The 19322-nt window shown below is 48.6% G+C and overlaps 4 protein-coding genes across 4 annotated transcripts in view; all 4 read left to right on the top strand.

Annotated features, from left to right (window-relative positions):
* Positions 1 to 1175, top strand: part of LOC146287606 (PHD finger protein 12-like) — a 14872-nt gene extending 13697 nt beyond the window's left edge. The window contains 1 exon segment of the mRNA XM_084698569.1: positions 1 to 1175. This exon segment is cut by the window's left edge and continues 51 nt beyond it. Coding sequence (XP_084554695.1) covers positions 1 to 368 — 368 coding nt within the window. The 3' untranslated portion in view covers positions 369 to 1175.
* Positions 1176 to 2273: 1098 nt separating this feature from the next.
* Positions 2274 to 4381, top strand: LOC146287605 (dehydrogenase/reductase SDR family member 13-like). The gene is made up of 5 exons (XM_084697882.1): positions 2274 to 2506; positions 2650 to 2768; positions 3186 to 3309; positions 3555 to 3881; positions 3984 to 4381. The coding sequence occupies exons 1-5, from the start codon at positions 2380 to 2382 to the stop codon at positions 4241 to 4243; spliced, it is 957 nt and encodes a 318-aa protein (XP_084554008.1). The 5' UTR covers positions 2274 to 2379; the 3' UTR covers positions 4244 to 4381.
* Positions 4382 to 4925: 544 nt separating this feature from the next.
* LOC146287604 (dehydrogenase/reductase SDR family member 13-like) lies at positions 4926 to 7308 on the top strand. The gene is made up of 5 exons (XM_084697883.1): positions 4926 to 5312; positions 5576 to 5694; positions 5786 to 5909; positions 6088 to 6414; positions 6654 to 7308. Exons 1-5 carry the CDS (start codon positions 5186 to 5188, stop codon positions 6911 to 6913), a joined length of 957 nt encoding a protein of 318 aa, XP_084554009.1. The 5' UTR covers positions 4926 to 5185; the 3' UTR covers positions 6914 to 7308.
* A 775-nt stretch (positions 7309 to 8083) lies between these two features.
* mrm1 (mitochondrial rRNA methyltransferase 1 homolog (S. cerevisiae)) lies at positions 8084 to 12800 on the top strand. The gene is made up of 5 exons (XM_084697455.1): positions 8084 to 9220; positions 9530 to 9623; positions 9949 to 10069; positions 11322 to 11441; positions 11562 to 12800. Exons 1-5 carry the CDS (start codon positions 8406 to 8408, stop codon positions 11609 to 11611), a joined length of 1200 nt encoding a protein of 399 aa, XP_084553581.1. The 5' UTR covers positions 8084 to 8405; the 3' UTR covers positions 11612 to 12800.
* Positions 12801 to 19322: the final 6522 nt, after the last annotated feature.

Here is a 19322-nt window from a genome sequence, read left to right as displayed (position 1 = left end):
AGGCCGCAGTGATGAGCCAGGGCCCTGGAGAGGCTGTGGAGGCCATGTGTGACTGCAGGACCAGCAGTTACAGCATGGTGGGGGGCGCGGGGGCGCGCTGGGGGGGCGCGGGGGCGGGCTGGGAGGGCACGGCCCTGCTCCACCACGGCAGCCTCATCAAGATGGGCTGCATGCAGTTCCTTTTCAGCGTCACAGAGTTTGCCTGCCTGCCGCTCAAGGAGGAGAACCAGACTGCTCTAGCCAGCCCCCACCCCAGCCTCCACCCCAGCCTCCACCCCAGCCTCCACCCCAGCCCCCACCCCAGTCCAGACAGAGGCATCTGCCAAGCACCCCTCCCCGCTCCATCAAGGGCCCGTGTTTCACCCTAACCCTGCCCCCTTCTCCCTGCCCCCTTCTCCCTGCCCCCTTCTCCCTGCCCCCTGCCCCCTGCTCCCTGCCCCCTGCTCCCTGCCCTCTTCCCCCACTGCCAGTCCTGGTAGAAGTCCTAAAGTGTTTTTTATTTTGATGTTCAAACATTTTGCTGATATGAAGTATTTTTCATGCTCAGATTTTGTAAGCATGTTGCACATAGATTTTTTTATTTTTCCTCTTTGTAAATGTTCATCTTTCTGAAATATATTTAAATTGGCATTTAAAAGGGATTCTCTGTGGGAATCAAGATGACTTCACTGGAGCAACAACCCCACTAGACAGTCATGATGTGAGTAACTTGTTCTCTACTGTGCCAGTAATATTAGCAGAAACATGCTCATTCTGTTCAGAACATTGACTTTATTTCTTCTGGCCATTTTAGTTTGTGTACTGTGTAAAGACAATGTAGTTAGATGTGTCAGATGTTTTTGTTACCATTGCAGGTAGCTCTATAATGAAACATACACACATTTATGTTCCTATGTTTTATAAACTAATATAATTATGTACATGGTAAATAATCCCTTTTTCAACTACACCCATGATGGACAGCATAGGATTCTGTTTGACCAGACCTGTGAATGACCTTTGGTCGTTTTGACATTTGAATCTGTACTATGCTTCTTGTGGAATTTGTGCAGTACTTTTGAAAAGTATTCGTTGTGTTTTTCAATACTGTAGTCTACATTGTAAATACTGTGTTTTAGAGAAGTTCATCTGAACATTTTCACGTGCTATGTAAATATAAAGCAACCTCAACAATGTTTCCCCTTTTCTGTCTTAAAAATGTAAATAATACAAAGATTTTTAAGAAGCTTCAAAGAACATGTCGCGTGGTCATTGTTGGTGTGTCTAAGTTTGAATCTGTACACGTGTTCGTGGTGTGTGTGCCCTGAACGGTAGCGAGTTTAAGAACCACATGGTGGCGATACTGACTTACCTATTAGCAGAGAATGTCTAATAAAGAGAGAACTCTCGGGAAACTTCCGAGTTCTGAACTGGTTGAAGTTCCATGTGAGGGCGCTAACGAGCGAGTGCAGAATGAATGGAGGTCTATGGAGCTATACCCCTCAAAATCCACTTTTCTCAGGATATAATTTTTTGTCTAGTAATTTGAATTCTGAATTCGAAAGGGGAGGCAAAAAAAAATACACACTGCTGGCTGTTAGATTTTTTTAAGTCGCCTTTCTGTTCTAAAAAGCTTTTGAAAATGTAATTGACGTCATACACATCGTACGACCAGAGCTACTGCTTTACGGCAAGCTCTGGTCACTTACTTTTTTCTCTCAGGGCATCGACAACACAGCTGACAGGTTAGGCTCTTCCTGTCAATACACATGCTAGAAAGAGTTTTGGCTTGCTAATGTTGTTGCTAATGTTGCTAATGCTCTGACATTCTGATTCCGCTTCGGATGCCATCAAGCAAGAGCTCTGGTCGTATCAGTCCTTCACTAACCAATCAGCATTCATTAACAGAATGCTAGCGTGTTATAGGCAACAACGACTCACCCTGTAAGAAATCAAAAGGACATAAGTACTCGTTCATTCAACTTTCGACCTATAATCCATGTTGAACATGCAAAAACTACAATCAAATCGGAGATTTCTCAACGACAATCAGGCAAAAGAGACAAATTTAGCCGTTTAGCTCCATAGACTCCCATTCAACATGCACTCGCTCGCGATCACTCCCAGTGGAACTCTGGTGGAACTGCAACCAAATTCGGTACAATGGGGCTTAATAGGGAGTGGCAAGGCTCTCCTTAAACAGGCTCTGCTATTAGTAACAGCCTTGGACTGTTGCATAACACGGTCATCACCCCTTTCTGATCAGATTGCACTTTGATGTTTCATTGGTGTAGGCAGCTGTGAATACGTTAAGATAAGGGAAGTCTATAAGGGTGTAGTCCTCTGCCGTTTTCCGTATTTTAACGGAATTGTTTATCCAAGTAGAATTCCTAGGCAACCATGTTTACACTGCTAGTTATTGCGGCTGGAATTGTCACAGCTTATATATTACTGCATTTAATGGTTCTGAAACTACCCAAATGTAAAAGTAATGTGCAGTTGCATGGGAAAGTCGTAATAGTTACAGGTAAGGTTCCGGCATGTTCAGTAAGTTTTGCTTTAACTGCTTATCATGCTTTATATCTTAGTGATGGAAAGTGGTGTGGATGACTGAAAAAACACTTGGTGATAAAGACAGGACCGAAGTCAAACTCGAATATTATTTTCTAGGCGCCAACACTGGCATTGGTAAAACAACCGCGTTAGACCTGGCCAGGAGAGGAGGTAGGGTTATCCTGGCCTGCCGAGATAAGCGGAGGGCAGAAGAAGCCATTCTCGACATTGTCAAGGTAGGCTTATGGACACATTTGTTGAAACCAGACTACTGACTTTTGCGTTTAACCGTTACATAACCAAATATGTTATTTTGTGGTATATCCGGAGGGGGCGCACTATACCATAGAAGACAGTATGAAAATAACAATAGCCAATTCAACTATCATATGGGATGGGAAAAGCTTAGTGGGAGACAACAGGTTAACTTTTAATTTGTAGTTATTTACATTCTTCTTTTTCTAACTTTTTTCCATATATGTTCATTGTATCCACCTTCCCGCCACAGTAGGCTAAATTATGTGTTTGTGTTAATTTACGTGGCAAAAAAAAAAACGATTCTGAATCTGAAATCCCCCCTGTGCATCGCGTAGGATGAAAGCATCAGCTATGTAAATCCATGATCATAGAATGTGGATGTGAATGTTCTGCAGGAGACGGGGAACAGGGAAGTTGTGTTCATGCCGCTGGATCTTGGAAGCATGCAGTCAGTGAGATCCTTCGCTGAGAACTTCCTTAAATCAGAGTCCAGACTGGACATTTTAATCAACAATGCTGGTAAACATGTCCGTAATTGTCATGATGCAAAAATACTGAAAACAGTTTCTCTGCCTTGTTGTTGCCCCTGTTAGTCTATATAATTATCACAACTGTAATGTATTACATGTATACATTAATTAACAACATTAATGTACTACAGACTATATAGGGCATCATCTGTGTCATGATGTCACTGTCACATACAAGCCACGGATACGTCATTAATGCTTTCCTTTAGAAATTAAAGTATTTTTTCAACTCAGGGTTGATGAATGGTGGTCAGACTGTGGATGGAGTGGGGATGATCTTTGGTGTGAATCACCTGGGCCACTTCCTGTTGACTCTCCTCCTGCTGGAGCGTCTGAAGGAGGGAGGTCCCAGCAGAGTGGTCACCGTGGCCTCCAAAGGTTATGAGTTTGGCCGTATTGACTTCAACTGCATAGACAATCACAAGGACCTAGGCTTGGGAGACTCAGACTGGAACTTGTTTGAGAAGTACTGTCACAGTAAACTGTGTAACGTCCTGTTCACTCACGAGCTAGCCACGAGACTCCAGGGCAGCAATGTCACCTGCTACAGCCTTCACCCAGGTTAGTGTTGCATCCACTCTGCTAACACAGGACCAGTTCCCCTCCAATAATGTACACTAATTTTTTTCTTACCTGAAACATTTTTTTTTTTTATCCACACAGGTGCAATCAAGACAGAGATCGGGCGCTATGCTAGGTTTGGGTGGAAGTGTGTGCTGACGCCAATCACAGCTCTGTTCTTTGTGGATGCGGTGTCTGGAGCCCAGACCACCCTGCACTGCGCCCTGCAGGAGGGCTTAGAGAGCCTTTCTGGACGCTACTTCTCCTCCTGCTCAGTCCAGGAAGTCCAGGCCAAAGCCAAGGATGACGAGGCTGCCAGAAAGCTGTGGGAAGTTAGCGAGAAACTTTGTGGAATGTCTTGAACCAAATCCTTAATTCCCAGCTTTAATATGAGTTTGAGGCAGAGGCAAACAACTTAGTTATCCTAATGTTCAAATATTGTCTGTTGGACATACATGTATGTAGGCCTGCACCATATCATAAAACGTTACACACAAGAATTTCAGTATATTCTTTCATGTACCGTACGCAAATGTGAACGTTGGGACGAAAGTTATTAACAATCATTAATTATTATTATTATTATTATATTTCTATCTCCAGCAGTGGAAATGTGATAATTGACAATAACCCTCCAAGTATTGTGAGAAGAGAAAGTCGTTGTGAACGTTTTTTTAACATTGACACAAAGAGTGGAAGATGTTCTGTGAAAGCTTTTGTCCGACTTGAACCTGGTTAAGAAAACCCCCACAAGGGCGCGTCAGCTGGCATCGTCACAGATTTAATAGATTCATCCTGGTTTACATTTAAGCCCCCCAGCTTTGTTCCTGAACGGTTTTTGCATCAGATCATCTCTACCAAGATTTAAATGTAGGTTACTTCATGAATTTTCACAAGTGCTCTAAAATAAGAATAAAAGAGTGTACATGAAAATCCATTTCATTCCATCGCAGTAATTTACTGTGGTCCCTATGTTTTCGTTCAAAATGTAAACTTAAGATCCAGCACCTTTATTAGTCTCGTTGGGAAATAAACGTGTTTTTTCCTGTTTTTTTTTTTCTTGTTTGTTCCCCCGCTGATGTTGTGGAAAATGCTTCATTAAATCATAGCTCTGTAGTTTACACAACGCTTTATTAAAACACAACTCTGTAGTTTACACACAAAAATTCGGAACTGGTTTGTGAAAGCGAGTGTGTGGAGTCCTCCGGAACCCGTTTAACAGGTTAACTTCAAAAAGCCCAACCTTTCTCATAATCCCACAGTTCGTCTTGCCACGAGCATTTGAGAAGCGCACAACCAGCATCATGATCTATTTGTTAGTTGGGGTTGGAGTCGGATTTGGGATTTATATCTACCTTGTCGAGACTCTCTTCAAAAGTTCAAAATGCAAAGGAAACGCGGTGATGTCAGGGAGGACGGTAATTATTACTGGTAGGTTCATATTTGTTCAAGTTGTTTTTGGTTAACAATCATTTGTTTGTGTCGACCGGAGCTATGTTTTAGAACAAGCTATCTGCATTCAAATTCATGTCCCACTTTCAAAACGAATGTACGCTGAGAAATGTAAGCATGTCTTAATACAGTTGCGGACAACCTTCAGCAACTTTAATCAATGGTTTAATTTGGCTAGCGAAGACAGTTTACAATGTGGTATGAAGCACTTGATATTAGCAGCTATGGTTTTGCGCTGTCAGGTGGAAACACAGGCATCGGCAAGGCTACGGCGATGGATCTGGCCAGGCGAGGGGCCAGGGTCATCCTAGCCTGTCGTAATCAAGTCAAAGCTGAATCTGCTATCAGCGACATAAACAAGGTATGAAAGCTTGTCTTCATTGTGATCCATTGAATTGTTTGGGCAGAAACGGGAGTATTCCAGCCTTAACGGGTGTATGTTGTGGGTTTAGAGAACGGGGAGCACTGACGTGGTGTTCATGCACTTGGACTTGGGGAGCCTACAGTCAGTGCGAGCGTTCGCTAAGACATTCCTGAAGTCTGAGCCCAGACTGGATCTTCTTATTAACAATGCTGGTTTGTTAACGCCCCTCCACCCTACACACACACTTACAATCATTTCAGAACTTATCTTGACAAACCAATGATTGTGGAAATGATCTTGACAAACTCGTTTCAGAACCCACCTTGACAGAACAGTGACTGTGTAAAGGATCCTGAAGCCTGTGACCTGTCCTCTTCTGTCCTGTCACAGGCTTGGTGGCAGACGGCCGTACGCAGGATGGTTTTGGTGTCGAGTTTGGGGTGAACCACCTGGGCCACTTCCTGCTGACCTGCCTTCTTCTGGAGCGGCTGAAGGAGGGGCCCCGTGCCCGTGTCATCACCCTGGCCTCCATGGCCTACCAGTGGGGCAGCATTGACTTTGACAAGCTCCACACCAGCAAGGACCTGGGCTCTGGGAGGTACAGCTGGCAGTTCTTTGCTGCCTACTGCAACAGCAAACTGTGCAACGTTCTGTTCACTCACGAGCTTGCCAGGAGGCTGAAGGGCTCCAACGTTACGTGTTACAGCGTTCACCCAGGTTTGGAACTTACTTAAACATAAGCCATCTTGTTGCTATTAACCTAAGCCACGATCTGTATTTCACCCGAGGCATTACGCGTTTACCTGTACTAAAATGTATTTTCAACAATTCAGGATTATCAATAGGCTTTTGATGCACGGACACGTTCAGGATTTTACATTAACGTGACATGGCAGATACGGTACGTTTACTTCCTGTATGACACAGACTGTCCATCCCTGATTGGTCCCCTCTAGGAGTGGTGAAGACAGAGCTGTCCCGTAACGTGAGCCTGTGGCAGAAGGTGTTCATCGAGCCCATCTCCACGCTGCTGTTCCTGGACCCTGAGGCTGGAGCCCAGACCACGCTGCACTGCGCCCTGCAGGAGGGGCTGGAGCCTCTGAGCGGAGGCTACTTCTGCTGCTGCTCCCACCAGGAGCTGAGCAGCCGCGGCCGGGACGACACTGTGGCCAAGAAGCTGTGGGACGTGAGCGAGAGGCTGTGTGGCCTCTCTTAGGGAGGGCGCTGGGGTGCTCTGGGGACCAGACGGGATCCACTTTGCCCTGGTTCCAATGTTCTGGGGTTAATCTGAGGATTTTGGTGTTGTTAAAACTGAATTTGGAGTGAGAGAGCAGAAGTTGGTTTGCATATCAGGGGGAAATGCCCATTATGTGACGGGACATGCAAGGTAACAGGAAAAAAGGCAGCAAATCTTTTCGGTCTTTAAATTACTGGTGATGGTGGCACTGACACCCACAGGTGGGTCCCACCTGTGTGAGGTTAGGGTTCGGGTTGGGTCTGTGTGAGGTTAAGGGCCCAGGGCGTGGCCACAAACAGACTAATATTTAAATGAGAATCTCTTGTAGAGATGTGTGGTTTTCCTTGTTAGAAATAAAATGTAACAGAACTGATTCTGATTTGAATTTGTGTTTTTCTGTCAGCGCATGTAATCAACATCATCATTCTCACACAATCCTAATCTTGAGCATCATTTAGGAACACAGTGCCAAAAGACCAGAAAGAACAAATGCACCTGAGAGGTTCTGAGAGGACATGATTCAAATGATGACTGGGGCTGACCCTGACTGTTATGGTTACAACATTATCTGACCATGGGGACACACACACAGGCATGTGCAGTGTTCCTGGGTGTCTTAGACAGAGAGAAAGAACATTCCATCGACCTGAAGCAGCTTCGGCACGAAGGCACTGGTACGTGTTGTCAGACTTGTCACACAGGCTTGCCATCATATTGTTCTTTGAACTTTAGCCCATATGATCGTTGTGTTGAAGAATGTACTTTGTGTGGAAGCTAAATCTAAATTAGCTAAAAGTTTCACTTCATCTAACTATGAAAGCGTGACCAATATTTAGATATGCAATATTGAAAGTTTAATATTGAACCATTTTGCTAGATATCTATGAAATTCCTAAAATATAAATCCTGTTTTGCTATCATGAAGTTCTTGAGATGTCAAGTCAATTTAACACTATCATTATAAGCTTTTTTTAACTTATCAAAAACAATTAAACTTAAACATAAGTTGTAGTTTGTTCTGCCTGAGCTTGTTTGGTGCATGAAGCTGCAGTACCACCGAGCAGCACTAGAGGATGCTGTTAAATCTTGGCAAGTGACAAAACTACTGTTGTTTATTTCCTGGAAGAGGCGGAGCTTAACCAACCACATGCGAATTTGCCGTAGTTTGACTTTGCGTCCTGGGTCGAAAGCTACCAGTCATCTGGATTAACAGTTACTGCTATCTTAGCTTTTAAGTGTTGACAAGAGAGTACTGTAGTCTATATATGAAGTGGTATCATGTCACTCTTACACTGTTGTTTGCCGCTTGGTTTTGAAGGGTATTTAGGTGAACTTGAATGAATGGGCTGGCGAGCTATATACTGTAATTTGGTAGCACACATTTTAAACGATTTTCTAGCGAGCAGTCCGTAACAAACCGTTGTCTGATATCATCTAGCAGTGAGCCGTTCATTTGTGCACGTTTATAACCATGACGACATGGAATCTCACACTACAGTGCTCAAGGCTATTTGTCTACAATAGACTTTTTGCGCAGGTGGCAGATCTGAGAGTAAATTCTCAATTTGCATCTTATCGTCCCACCAGCACTCTCCAAAGAAGAGATGGTGAGGCAAAACCAAACGTTAGGAAGCAGCGTAGCGTTCTCCCCTGCGCTGGTGATCAACACAGGCCCACCGTGTCCGGGACATGGAAGGGGCATCACGGGGCCGATGACAACCCGGAGATACCGGCCGCCAAAAAAGTTTGGAGGGCCGACGCCCCAGGTCCCCGGGAGAGCCGACCCTGGGCTGAAGGAAGAGTGTCGTCTGAGCTCCAGAAACTCAGCCTGGACGACTTCCCCAAGGCGCGTGAAAGGGTCGGAAAGGACTCGAAAGAAGAGAGAAACAGCGAAACTTTGTTCGGGGTGTCGCCTTGTCTGCTGGCACTGACCCAGGGCAGGAGGCGGGCCCGGAGGTTATATGTGAAGGAGGGAGACGCGTCTAAACGGGCCTCGGTTCAGCAGGTGTGTGAGGAGGCCCACCGGAGGGGGGTGCAAATACAGAGGGTCAGTAAAAAGGAACTGGATAAGATGTGTTCTGGAAGGGTCCACCAGGGCGTGTGTCTCCAAGCCAGTCCTCTCACTTTCCTCTCCGAGGACGAGCCCCCGAAGCCCCCTAGCGCCGGCAGCGCCCCCCCCCTCTGGCTGGTCCTGGACGCGGTGCAGGACCCCATGAACCTGGGAGCCATCATCCGCTCTGCATACTTCCTAGGGGTGGACAAGATCGCCAGCAGTCTTCACAACAGGTGGCGCGTTTTACATTTCCGCTTCATTCTTTTAGCTGCTTTGTCTGTAGCTGCGTAAGAATGGTGCATATATAAATAACGCATAGCCCTATACAAACAGCACATACAGATTGTGCAGGACTGCATATAATATTGGACCAGAAATGGGTTAGTTCAGGGGTTGGTGCTAATAAAACGATCTGTATTGTTATCAGCATCACCTCAACCCCAATAGTACATCAACATCCGCCTCTACTGATTTGATGTTCCATTCTGTCTTTACCAACGTGCTTGTTATTGTGACATGATTAAAACGGTCCCTTTACCCAGCTGTCCCCTGACACCCGTGGTGAGCAAGGCAAGCTCAGGGGTGATGGAGGTCATGGAGGTGTATGGATATGAAAGCCTGGCTGATATGCTGAAGGTAACTAGTTCACCCAGACAACATTTTCATTAGACATATCTACACTACTGGTATTTGTTTGATTGTGTACATGGTACTTTATAGACCTTTGTTTAACGTATTTGAATACATTGTTATTTATTAAGTAAGGGGGGGAACAGTGTTATTCACTCACAACCTTAAATGCATAATGAAATCATCGTCTAAAAAAACGTCTTTAGATCCGCTTATTGTCCTGAGTAGCTGTGTCTCCAGGTGAACGTGTGTGTGTGTGTGTGTCCAGGTGAAGGTGTGTGTGTCTAGGTGAAGGTGTCTCATGGCTGGAGGTGTGTGTGTGTGTGTCCAGGTGAAGGTGTCTCAGGGCTGGCAGGTGGTGGGGACAGTTGGGGCAGAGGGGCGGGGCTTCCCGGCTCCTGTGCTGTGCTGCTCAGAGTTCAGCATGACCAGACCCACACTGCTGCTCATGGGTGAGTCATGCCTGCCCTCCTCCTCACCCTGCCCTCCTCCTCACCCTGCCCTCCTCCTCACTCTGCCCTCCTCCTCCTCACCTTCCTTCTCCTCCTCACCCTGCCCCCCTCCTCCTCACCCTGCCCTCCTCCTCCTCACCCTGCCCTCCTCCTCCTCACCCTGCCCTCCTCCTCACCCTGCCCTCCTCCTCCTCACCCTGCCCTCCTCCTCACCCTGCTCCTGTCCTCCTCACCCTGCCCTCTTCCTCCTCACCCTGCCCTCCTCCTCCTCACTCTGCCCTCCTCATCACCCTGCCCTCCTCCTCCTCCTCCTCACCCTGCCCTCCTCCTCCTCACCCTGCCCTCCTCCTCACCCTGCTCCTGTCCTCCTCACCCTGCCCTCCTCCTCCTCACCCTGCCCTCCTCCTCCTCACCCTGCCCTCTTCCTCCTCACCCTGCCCTCCTCCTCCTCACTCTGCCCTCCTCATCACCCTGCCCTCCTCCTCCTCACCCTGCCCTCCTCCTCCTCACCCTGCCCTCTTCCTCCTCACCCTGCCCTCCTCCTCCTCACTCTGCCCTCCTCCTCCTCACCCTGCCCTCCTCCTCCTCACCCTGCCCTCTTCCTCCTCACCCTGCCCTCCTCCTCCTCACTCTGCCCTCCTCATCACCCTGCCCTCCTCCTCCTCCTCCTCACCCTGCCCTCCTCCTCCTCACCCTGCCCTCCTCCTCACCCTGCTCCTGTCCTCCTCACCCTGCCCTCCTCCTCCTCACCCTGCCCTCCTCCTCCTCACCCTGCCCTCTTCCTCCTCACCCTGCCCTCCTCCTCCTCACTCTGCCCTCCTCATCACCCTGCCCTCCTCCTCCTCACCCTGCCCTCCTCCTCCTCACCCTGCCCTCTTCCTCCTCACCCTGCCCTCCTCCTCCTCACTCTGCCCTCCTCATCACCCTGCCCTCTTCCTCCTCACCCTGCCCTCCTCATCACCCTGCCCTCCTCCTCTTCCTCCTTCTCACCCTGAGTGTGTTACAGGTCAAAGTGACTGAGTTAGACTTAACAATAAACACTGCATGTTCCAGCTCGTCCTGTTAGTCTGCTATCTGTAGAACCAACCTCAGTCTTCACTCTTTAAGTGCTTCTAGTGAGGCTCAGCACTAGGAAGTGTTTACTAACTGCAGTACGGTGGAGATGTGGTAAAGCTCTGAAGTGTGAGATCCTCATGCAGGTGTAGAGGAGAGAGAGGAGTGTTCCTCCCAGTCTAAGCTGCTGTCTCTCCAGGTGGAGAGGGGGGTGGTCTCTCTCCAGAGCTGTGCCTGCAGTGTGAGGTCCTGCTGACGGTCCCTCCCCTCAGAGCCCTGGCCCCCGGGGTGGAGTCCCTGAACGTGTCTGTGGCTACAGGTACCTCCCTGCTCAGCCTCTCCAGGCCTCCACACATCCAGCCCCTCTCGTCTCAGCACCTGTGTACCTCTTCTGTTCACCTCCGCTGTTTGTCCTCTTCTGACCCCTGTGTCCCTCCAGGCATCTTGCTGCATTCTCTTCTGTCGTCGCGGAGAGGAGGTCAGCGCTGAGCAGCCTCCCTGGGCATCACAGCCTCCCTGGGTATCACAGCTGGAGGTTCAGACCAGTCAGTAGACCAGCCTGCTGACCGAAGAGAGAGGGGAGGAGAGAGAGAGAGAGAGAGAGAGAGAGAGAGAGGGGTAAACGGGGGGAGGGGGAGAGGGAGAGGGGGAGGGGGGCTGCTCAAGGGTTAGAGTTAAAAAAGCTAGCATCATCCAGGTGTAGCCCCATGAACCAGCACATCATCCAGACTTATAGAACGCCAGCCCTCTCCATACGCCTGCTGTAGGTGAAGTCCTATTAAAGGTTTTTACCCAAATATTTTGACTGCATTTCGGAATCACAAAAATCTTCTTAGTAAAATGCTACCTACAACATCTACAGCCACAATTGTCAAAAAATACTGTTATTATTTCTGATTTGCAAAGACAACACTTCTCAAGCACTGGAGCATTCTGAAGTGCAACTGCACAAAAAAAACACATTTTGCCACGAGTGGCATTTAAGTACAAAACTTTTTGTCTTTCCAAAGTTGGTATATACATAGTGTCAAGTACATATAGTGTCTAAGTATTTCTCAGTCAGTAACATGGACCTCTGAGATGCAGCAGGTGGAGCTGGAACCAGGGTGGGGGATCGGGGCCGGGATCCGCTGGGATGGCAGATTCCTTTCCAGTGGCAGAACCACGACCGTGTGCCACCAACAGGGGGCGACCTGAGTCAGCTGTGTGGAGGCGGTGGTGTGCTGTCGTGACGGAGCTCCAGTCCTCATCCTGCCTCCACGCCTCAGAGGCTGACGCCCCGCCGGGCGCTGGAACAGGACGGTTCACAATTACTCTGAACGGGCCCCCACTACCCACAATCCAACAGAGACCACGACAAGGCAATTAACCGGCTAATACAGTGGACCATTAGCCGTCCCTGCCGTGCCAGAAGCCCCAGGGCCCGCATGGGGCTGAGGGAGATTAGAAGAGATGGTTTAACGTAATGACCCGTTCTAGGATCTTTAGTGCAGGGATGATTTGTGTCTTTTTTTCTGTCATTTTGAGGGCCCTTGTTTCTGTTCCTCTCAACACCGATATGTGATAAAAGCTCCGTACACTATTGTGTCATGCTCTACTGTGAGAAGGCGGGGCCTCTACAGTCTGCAATGGTTTTGAATTGAAATAAAAGATACTTATTTTGGGGCATGTGACAAAATACTTACTGATTGAAATTTGCTGAAGCTGATGCGGTTTGACTGTGCTGAAGCGTGCTGACTCCTTGTTCTCCTGTGAATAATTCTGCCCTTCCTTCTGGGCCGTGGACCCCAGCAGCACACGGCAGCTCAGGCTGGCGAAGAGGAAAAAAATATTTACTATCTGTCTGTTTCCCTCCTGCATGTAAGATTCAATTCTGTTTTATCAGCTCTGACTGTTCAGCCAGGGGCTTCTTTCATTTTCCTGCTTTTGTGTTTGTAGCTGAGAGTGACAGGCGCTCCCCCTCCCTGGAGCGCTGTTCCATTAATCTGTTTAATATGCCACGGAAACAGAGGAGCGAGGGACTGGCAGCGCGCTAATGGAATCTGGGCAGGTGAAAGCGGCCGTGCATATCAGACGCGGCATAAGGTGGAGGCCACATGATGGGCTTGCTGCTCCCTGTGTCAGCCCGCTCCAGGGGGTGGAGGATCAGGCACTCTCCCCTGGACAGTGACCCCCCCACTGGCCCTGATCCTTCCTACCCTGTCTCCCCCCATCTCACCCTCCTTCTGACCTTCCCCTCCTTCACCCAGGGGTGTAGCTAGACATAAGGCTCTTGGGCACAGTTATTCACACCTCCCTCAAACTCATCTCTGCTTTCTGCTAATTCAAAATTATGAATATAGAAACAATTACATTGAATGAACAGCTTCATATTTTAATTGGTATTAGTCACATTCATAGATACGCAATGACGACTTTAGGGTAACATGTTCGCTGTCCAATGTCAAGTTTCTATTTGGTCATGTTACAAATCAGATCTTCAAGAGTCGAGAAGACAGACACCTTCATGCCAAGTTTCAAACATGAAAGCGGAAGTAAAACACGACAGAAAGTACTAGAAGTGAAGGTATCAGTCAGAGCTCCCTAAATTTGAAAATAACAGAATTTATTTTACAGAAGTTTTTGTCATTGACCACCAGACCTCCTAGACGCCCTCGCCTATGCTAGTAGCATTTCGGCTAGGAATATGTGAACAGGTGGGTTTACGGTACCCGATGGGCTGCCGTACCGCCGAGCGCCAGTTTCATTTTGTACAGAACAGTAGACCATGATGTAGCCAGGCTTGCCGACGTGTTTCATTGTGTACAGAGTGGGCCTGTAGTCGGGCTAGCCTACCGGTTTACAGTAAAATCATAATGTGGGCCTTAAGCAGACTGTAGCAGGACAGTTTTTTTTGGACGTGATGCTTGTTTTCGCATTTTGAAAGTCTATTGACTTTCGCTCTGTCAGAGACATCCGGTTCTGATAGCTTTTTTGGGGACCGCTGTCCTCTCCCATAACAATACGTTAACTAAGTATTCGACTGTAAAGTCCAATACAGCTTGGGTAAAATACGCTTAAAGGCAGGGTAGGCAATGTTGTTGTGAAGCACCTTTTGTCATATTTGGTCAAAGTAATGTGGCGGGGTGCTTCAGACCACGCCACTCTCACAGATGGGGTGAGAGACCCTCAGTTGGAAATACTACTCAGACTTGTGTCGTGTCCAATCAAATGAACTATCACAGAGGCGGTGGTATCAAATATGTACAAAGTTTATTATGGCCAGTGTTAAAATCAGACGGTACATGCTACAAAAATAACAAACACTTAATTGGCAGGTGTGTAATTGTGGGCATATATGCCTGGGCATGGAGTGGCTCTGGTGGGTTAACTGAGGAATACTAAAAACACACTAAACTAGGGATGCAAATATACCCAAATCAAAACACTCACTGCAAGCGTTTCCGCCAGGTTAGCAAGCCCAACACAACTATGCTCACAAGAGGTAAAACCTCAAAACAATAAGCACAGAACAGCTCCTTGAACAAAGACAACACTGACAACACAAAGAAACCAAAACATGGGAAAAACAGTGGCAGCCGCTCTACACTACCAATGCTTGTCCACCATCAACGTTCAGCAGACCGCCAAACCACCCATAGCAAAGTACCCATAGCAAAGTAAACCGCCCAGCCACTAATAGCCTCCGGTACAAATTTAAACCTTTGCGGGCCTCATTAAGGAAGCAGCACGTCAGCTGTGGGCTACCTAAAAGCTCCTGGGTCCTAAAGCTACCCAGTTACAGTCATGATAGCAACCAATATATTTAAAGGTTTGACGGTAATATAAAATATATCGACATCTGTGGGCGTCGCAATAGCTTAATAAACACAACCGATCATTAGGGGTAGCCTACCCTGACTATTGATTGGACGGACTACCCGTCTGTAGTTTTGTGGGAGTAGGCTAGCTTTGAAGGGAAGAGCTGGGATACTAAGGTTTGAATCGTGTAAAAAATAAGCTAAAATAGCTAGCTTCGCGTAACTTGCCTACCCTGCCTTTTAATTGTGTGTGTGTGCCCTCACCCTCTGGCCCTCTCCCTCCTTCCCTCCCTCTCTTCTGGCACTATATCATTTCTCTACAGTAGGCTACTGAGATCCTCTTTAGCATGTGGCCGCCCGTTTTGAGAACAGGGTCAATTTCACGACTTGTGTGTAAAACTCAGTAACTGTCCCTCATGATGCCTGTTGGCCTGACACCTCTCACAGATCAACATCATGCCTCCGCTTCGTACAGCTGTGTTTTCATTCATTATAAGGTGCTGAGTTATGAGATCATGGGGGAGGGAGGGAGAGAGGTAGGCCCTCAGAACTAGACAGGACAGCATGCAGAGAGGACATACCTCATAAGGTTTAACAAGCTCACTCATAGTGCTGGGGGAGGGGCCTGGGGGAGGGGCCTGGGGGAGGGGCTGCATCTGAGGAGTCACTCACCGGATCTGTGAGATTGCCAACCCTAACCCTAACCCTGCTATCCTTCATTAGAGGCTGGACCCTGTACTCACGGCTTCTCTCTGTCTCCCTAGAAGTGTCTCAGAGGGAAGGGTAGTTTGGGGAAAACAGCCTTTGATCAGAAGCCCTGAGTTCGTTATCCTGTAGCACGTGGGTAATACGTGACAGAATATACATTTTGGAGTTGCATGTGTCAGAAAGAAAAAGAAAGAAAGAGAGCGAGTGTGTGTGCGAGGAAAAGAGAGACAGGGCCTGAAAGAGAGTGATAGACAGAGAGAGAGGGAGATTGAGAGGCAATCGTCACAGTGTTGGGTGTGGTGTTTGAGGGGTTGATGGGGAGGGTGGAGGGGGAGGCGAGGTGGGAGTGGGAGGTGGGTGATAGAGAGAGTGGGTGGAGGAGGATTGGGGGGGATGAGCCTGTGAAATTATAATACAGCATGACACCTCTGAAATGAGACCCTGGTTGCCATGGCAAGGAGGCAGGAGGGGACAGTCTGAAGTGGCTGAAATAAAACAAGCTGTAAATGACCAGTATACTGTAAATGATCAGTATACTGTATACTGATCAGGCTGATCAGTATTTAAATCATGACGCCGTTCAGGACAGAACCATTCAGCAGCTTCTTGCACACAAGTGTTTTTGCAGTTGTTTTCCTCAAGACTGACTGACATGATTCTAATCTTTATTTATCCTTATCTATACCCTCCTTCCTTCCCTGATTCCTCCCATCCTTCCTTCCCTGCTTCCTCCCGTCCTTCCTTCCCTGCTTCCTTCCCTGCTTCCTCCCCTACTTCCTTCCCTGCTTCCTCTCTTCCTTCCTCCCCTGATTCCTCCCCTACTTCCTCCCCTGCTTCCTCTCTTCCTTCCTTCCCTGATTCCTCCCCTAGTTCCTTCCCTGCTTCCTCCCTTCCTTCCTCCCCTGCTTCCTTCCATGCTTCCTCCCTGCTTCCTACCCTGCTTCCTCCCTTCCTCCCTCCTCTACTTCCTCCCTTCCCTGCTTCCTTCCTCCCCTGCTTCCTCCCTTCCCTCCTTCCCTGCTTCCTCCCTCCCTTCCTTCCTCCTCTACTTCCTCCCTTCCATCCTTCCCTGCTTCCTCCCTCCTTTCCTTCCTCCTCTACTTCCTTCCTTCCTTCCCTGCTTCCTCCCTCCCTTCCTTCCTCATCTGCTTCCTCCCTTCCCTCCTCCCCTGTTTCCTCCCTTCCTTCCTCCTCTACTTCCTCCTTCCCTCCTTCCCTGCTTCCTTCCTCCCCTGCTTTCCTGGTGTTTGTCAGGAAAAAACAGGAGGTGATCAGCAAAATGAGCACTTGAACAGATATCAGCAGGATAAAAACTAAAATGACAGAAACCATCTTTATAAAAAAGTTTATAAACATTTTTTTTGGCTCATGTCCCATCCATTAACATGGATGCGGGACTTATGACCTATACTGAAGCCAGCCACCAGAGGGCGATTGAAATGTTTTGGCTTCACTTTTCAGAGCTGTTGTACTGTCCATTCTTTTTCCAGTCTATGGTTGGGCCTGGCTGTGTTGGGTGGATGGCTGGGCTGGCAGAGACAGAGGGGGGGAGGGAGGGGGGGGGGGAGGGTGGGAGGGGACACAGCTAGAGAGGTTGAGATGAGATAGAGAACAAGGAGACTTTGGTGCTGGATGGGTGAAAGTGGGGTTCAAGGTTGGGGTGCTTGGAGTGCGCATACCCTGGGCTTCAGAAGGAAGTGGTGCGGAGGACAGAGGGGTGGAGGAGAGAGGGCTGGAGGAGAGAGGGCTGGAGGAGAGAGGGCTGGAGGAGAGAGGGGTGGAGGAGAGAGGGGTGGAGGACAGAGGGCTGGAGGAGAGAGGGCTGGAGGAGAGAGAGGTGGAGGAGAGAGGGGTGGAGGAGAGAGGGCTGTAGGAGAGAGGGCTGGAGGAGAGAGGGGTGGAGGACAGAGGGGTGAAGGAGAGAGGGCTGGAGGAGAGAGGGGTGGAGGACAGAGGGGTGGAGGAGAGAGGGCTGAAGGAGAGAGGGCTGGAGGAGAGAGGGGTGGAGGACAGAGGGGTGGAGGAGAGAGGGGTGGAGGACAGAGGGGTGGAGGAGACAGGGTCGGAGGAGACAGGGGTGGTTTTCTCCCCATGGTGGTGGAGGGGAGGGGCATCCATCATTATTGGTGTACACCTCTATCCCTCTCTCTCCCTTACGTCCTCTGCTGACATAAATCATGATTTCCTCATAATAGATCCCTCTGCCATGCATGGAAGGCTGCGCCGCTCACATCGATCCTGCCTCTCCTCCCCTGCCGTACTCGCCACATCAAATCATTATGAAACATCACTGATTTCAAATTCATGGGATACTAAATAAAAGTATGTAGTTAAATGTTGATGCATGAGATGCAAAGAGAGAGTAAATGAGTGGCGACGATACTAAGATTCCGGAGCGTGAAGGAGGTCATTATCCTGCCATCGATCTGGGTGTGTTGTTCTGTAAAAGCGGTTGGAACGGGTTGTAAACAGAGGTGAGCAGAGAGGGGATAGATGTCCTCTACTGTAGTACACATCCTGGTCCTCTACTGTAGTACACATCCTGGTCCTCTACTGTAGTACACATCCTGGTCCTCTACTGTAGTACACATCCTGGTCCTCTACTGTAGTACACACTCTGGTCCTCTACTGTAGTACACATCCTGGTCCTCTACTGTAGTACACATCCTGGTCTTCTATTGTAGTACACACCCTGGTCCTCTACTGAAGTACACATCCTGGTCCTCTACTGTAGTACACACTCTGGTCCTCCACTGTAGTACACACTCTGGTCCTCTACTGTAGTACACATCCTGGTCCTCTACTGAATTTGAATTTTATCTTGACAAGATGGCGGCGGCGGCGGCGGCGGTGCGTGCTGCTGGTGGAGGCTCTGCTTGCCCTCGCTCAAAACCTGAAATCTACAAAACGGATTGTGGGAAGGTGATAGTGGAAGATGAATTGTTGAATTTTATTGTGGTTAAAATGAACACATTAAGCCACGATGAAATTGTTTTACTGACAACAAACAACTTTTCATCTGAGTGGATTGAGGAGTCCAAGCGGCTGTTGTTTGACTTATGCCCGAATACAACGCAACGCTGTGTCGCACACAAAGGCTCACAGAAGGACACGAGTAATATCAAGGCCTGCATGAAGTTACTTAATGAGTGCGGTGAAGATATTCCACGTTTTGTTTCACATTACTTGGATGAACTGCCACCTGTTGGGTTCGGCAATATGGACGTCTCGGCTCTGCTTAGCCGAGTGGAGCAGCTGAGCCAACAAGTCTCTGGCCTGAGAAAGGCATTGGATACTCAGGCTGATGTGAGTGAGAACTTGGGGACAATTGTTACGGCCATGGATCGCCGAGTGGCAGCGGTGGAGACGCACCGTACATTGTACTACGACCCTGGGGCTGCTGGCACCGTGCGGGGGCCGCGCCCTGAGGAGTCAACAACGTCTCCATCTGTTAAGTCGCGTCTCCTGGGACTGAATAGGCCTACCGGCGAGATCGCCAGCACCTCACGGGTAGACTGGAAGGGGCTGGTGGGCTCCACTCAACAGCAGGAGCTACTGGATGTGGAAGTCACATCGCCACGATCACAGCCACAGTCCCCACAGTGGAGCGCTGCTGTGAAAAAAGGTCGCAAAAAGTTGGGGTCCCTTAAAGCAAATGTGCCACCGAAACCCCGCAACAAGCCAGCTCACTT

The sequence above is a fragment of the Hypomesus nipponensis genome, chromosome 5 (genome assembly GCF_054491055.1).
Source record: "Hypomesus nipponensis isolate SF chromosome 5, ASM5449105v1, whole genome shotgun sequence".
Taxonomy (NCBI): domain Eukaryota; kingdom Metazoa; phylum Chordata; class Actinopteri; order Osmeriformes; family Osmeridae; genus Hypomesus; species Hypomesus nipponensis.
The sequence above is the reverse complement of the archived record's forward strand: the minus strand, read 5'-3'. Positions and strand labels throughout refer to the sequence as shown.